The sequence below is a fragment of the Protopterus annectens genome, chromosome 3.part0, assembly GCF_019279795.1.
Source record: "Protopterus annectens isolate FY-2018-M chromosome 3.part0, PAN1.0, whole genome shotgun sequence".
NCBI classification, from domain to species: domain Eukaryota; kingdom Metazoa; phylum Chordata; order Ceratodontiformes; family Protopteridae; genus Protopterus; species Protopterus annectens.
This window is the reverse complement of record NC_056731.1, coordinates 1,639,747,598-1,639,750,531: the sequence shown is the minus strand read 5'-3', so window position 1 is coordinate 1,639,750,531 and position 2,934 is coordinate 1,639,747,598. Positions and strand designations below refer to the sequence as shown.

The 2,934-nt window shown below is 38.1% G+C and overlaps 1 protein-coding gene across 2 annotated transcripts in view; it reads left to right on the top strand.

Annotated features, from left to right (window-relative positions):
- Positions 1-2,252: 2,252 nt before the first annotated feature.
- Positions 2,253-2,934, top strand: part of BAALC (BAALC binder of MAP3K1 and KLF4) — a 488,302-nt gene continuing 487,620 nt past the window's right edge. The window contains exon 1 of one of the 2 annotated variants that reach the window (XM_044065673.1): positions 2,253-2,665. In XM_044065673.1, the coding sequence (XP_043921608.1) occupies positions 2,473-2,665 (193 nt within the window). In that variant the 5' untranslated portion in view covers positions 2,253-2,472. The remainder of the gene's footprint in view (positions 2,666-2,934) is intronic. The other variant, XM_044065675.1, reaches the window with a different exon arrangement.

Here is a 2,934-nt window from a genome sequence, read left to right as displayed (position 1 = left end):
TTCAAAGAAGTCCAGTTTTAAACCTTTATGAAACAATTTCATGAAGCCAAACTGTATTGCAGACCATGTAAACTGATAATGTGTAATGTAAACCTACTCCATTTATAAGAAATGTATAACAACTGTACAACACTCTACTTTATAAAAAAATGTATAATAAGTGCATATGAACTTTAAAGTTTTGCAACCATGGAAACGTATCACTCTTTTCATATTTGAAGTGTATAACTTTAGCTTACTTGTACTATTTATTGCATCTGAGCCCAAGTCTGGGCTGAAAATGGTCTCTGGACAAGTCCACCTGCCCAATTACAAAACAGTACATAAATAACTAAACCATGAATAAAATAAAAAAACTCTACATTGGTACCACTAGACACGTTTGTCTCATATCCAGAGTAACCCTAGTAGGATACCCTGGGTGCTCTGACTATAGAAACTATTTGCTGGGAACCATCCATCAGAGTAATTAACATCAGACCTCTCAGCCACTTTGATGAAGAATTCTGGACAAAAACAAAAAGAATGGGAGTGCAAAAGCCCGAAAGTAGACACCATGTTAACATATTACTCTAATTCATTTAAAAACAAACAAAACAACATGTTTTGCGTCAATATGCATTTCCTGAACAATAAGAGGTGTACACTCTAATGTCCGGCAGTATTGATTGACTTTAATCCTCAGTAATTCGGCAGAAAAAAATCAGCAATTTTATGACAGTGTAAACGTGGCAAAAATAGGGACGTTGTGCTAAATCGGGGACAGTCGAAAGGTACGTTTAATTTGCAGAACTGTGTTTTTGGTGTGGTTACAAAATAAGTTTTAAAAAGTGATAGATGGTAAAAGAGGGGCATGTTATTGAAAGGAACCAGTGTTGCGTTTTGGAAATTGCATTACAAATATTATGCTAAGCGCAATATAAAAAAAATCTATAAAATCTAGCTGACTGCTCAATACTGAATGCTTGGAATGATCTTGAACTATTTTAGAGAAATTCTCCTTTTTTGAAAATACATTTGTAATCAGTATTTTCTTGAGTAGTCTTTAAAATGTTTTAGCAGCATAGCTTTAACATGACTTATTCCAAGCAAGATGCGCCACTGTTTAGTCTTCTATTTTATACTATTCACGTTTTGCTGTTTTCCTTAACTTCGTTACTGTGGACCGTTATTTCACGTAGTTTTCTCGCTATTTTAATTTGAATTTATTAGATAGTCTGCATGTATATGATATGGATAAACATACGTCTATTGTGTGTACTTTCCACCATAGGAGCGTCACAACAATGCACTGATCCACTAGAGTGCACAGCATTTTTGTATTTAAATGCAGTTTTAATACAGAGATTTTTCTAGAGTCAGAGTATTGCATTTTTGTACAGGAAGGCGTACAAGGGATAATATAACTACAAGTATTTTTTCATGCAGCTTGACCAAAGGAATTTTTATACCTAATATATTTTAGTGTAATTAAAAACATTTGTAATTATTTTCCGGACTTATGGCCTTTTGAGATAATGCTACTTTTATTTGATTAATTTTAAAAATATATAGATAATTGATAAACACTTTATATATTATGTGTTAAATCAAATGGACCAGTGCAAGGATGCGCTAACACACTTCGTAGTGAAAACATAGGTTTGCTTCTCTTACTCTGGAGCTCCTAGTTATGCACTGTGCAGGTCACTTCACCCGATCAAAGGTCAGCAGTCTGATTGCATGGGATCATCCCCACTCAACCTCCAAGGTAAGGAATAAGGTCACATTCTTCAAGAGCTTACATTATTGTACGCAATAATAGCAAAAAAGAGCGCATATTGTCATAAGTGGGTACAAGACATTATGACAGTACTGCCGGAGTAAAAATTTTCAGGCAAGGTAATATGGGTTCAAAGGGGAAAACGTACACAGTGCAATGGTGGGTCTTATTCTGCTACTCGATAAAATAAAAGACATTTTACAATACCCATTCCCCAAAAAAACTGCGTTTAATTACTTTTATTTGGGCACTTTTGTCTAGGGGGAGTAACAAAAGCCAGATATTTTATTATTTATTCTAGGAATATTTTCCACACATTTTATGTCATCACCGTTTCCCTGTGTACTTCTTAAGAACTTTAAAGTGCTTCCAAATTAACAACCTCGGCCGATGGATCCATAGCTTATTGTTGCCCCCAGAGAGCTTCCCACGCACTTGGTGACGTTATTTTGAACGCAGAGACATTTCTGCAGAAGGAGGGATCTAAGCCTGCAGCTGCGCGTTGCCCCAGCCTACATCAGCGATGCTGCAACAGCATAACAAACGGGACAGCATCATCTGCATATCTGTTTATAGAGCGCTTCATCCCACACTGGTAGGGAACTCGATTGTGTTTTGTGAGGCTCCTGTCAAAACAGGCTTAAGGCTACAGCACAGCCAGCAGAAGACTCCCATTACCAAAACTGGGGCGCGGAGATCAAAACCCGAGCATGGGCTGCGGTGGGAGCCGAGCAGACGCTATTGAGCCCCGCTATTACGAGAGCTGGACCAGAGAAACGGAATCCACCTGGCTTACTAATACTGATGCCGAGAACCCGGGGACCGTTCTCAGCAATGGGTGCACAGAGAGCTCCATAGAGGCTAACGGCAAAGAAAAGGGGGCTCTCCATTCTGCAAGGTCAGGTGCGTATTTCATTATCCACGTCGATATTTTTTCATCAAGGCTTTATGTTTAGCACACCGTTCTGGCATATTCCTTACAAAGGCAAACCGATGCTGCTTACGGCTAGGTGAGTGCTTCTATTCTGCAAAGCAATAGTATCGTTTCTGTAAAATTATCTTGCTTGCGAAGTCTTTTACAGAAGATTTAAGAGGTCTCAACGTTACAGAAGCATAGCTCTCAACTAAATAGGGACAAATCTCAACAGAATCGGGGACAAATCCAGAAATAA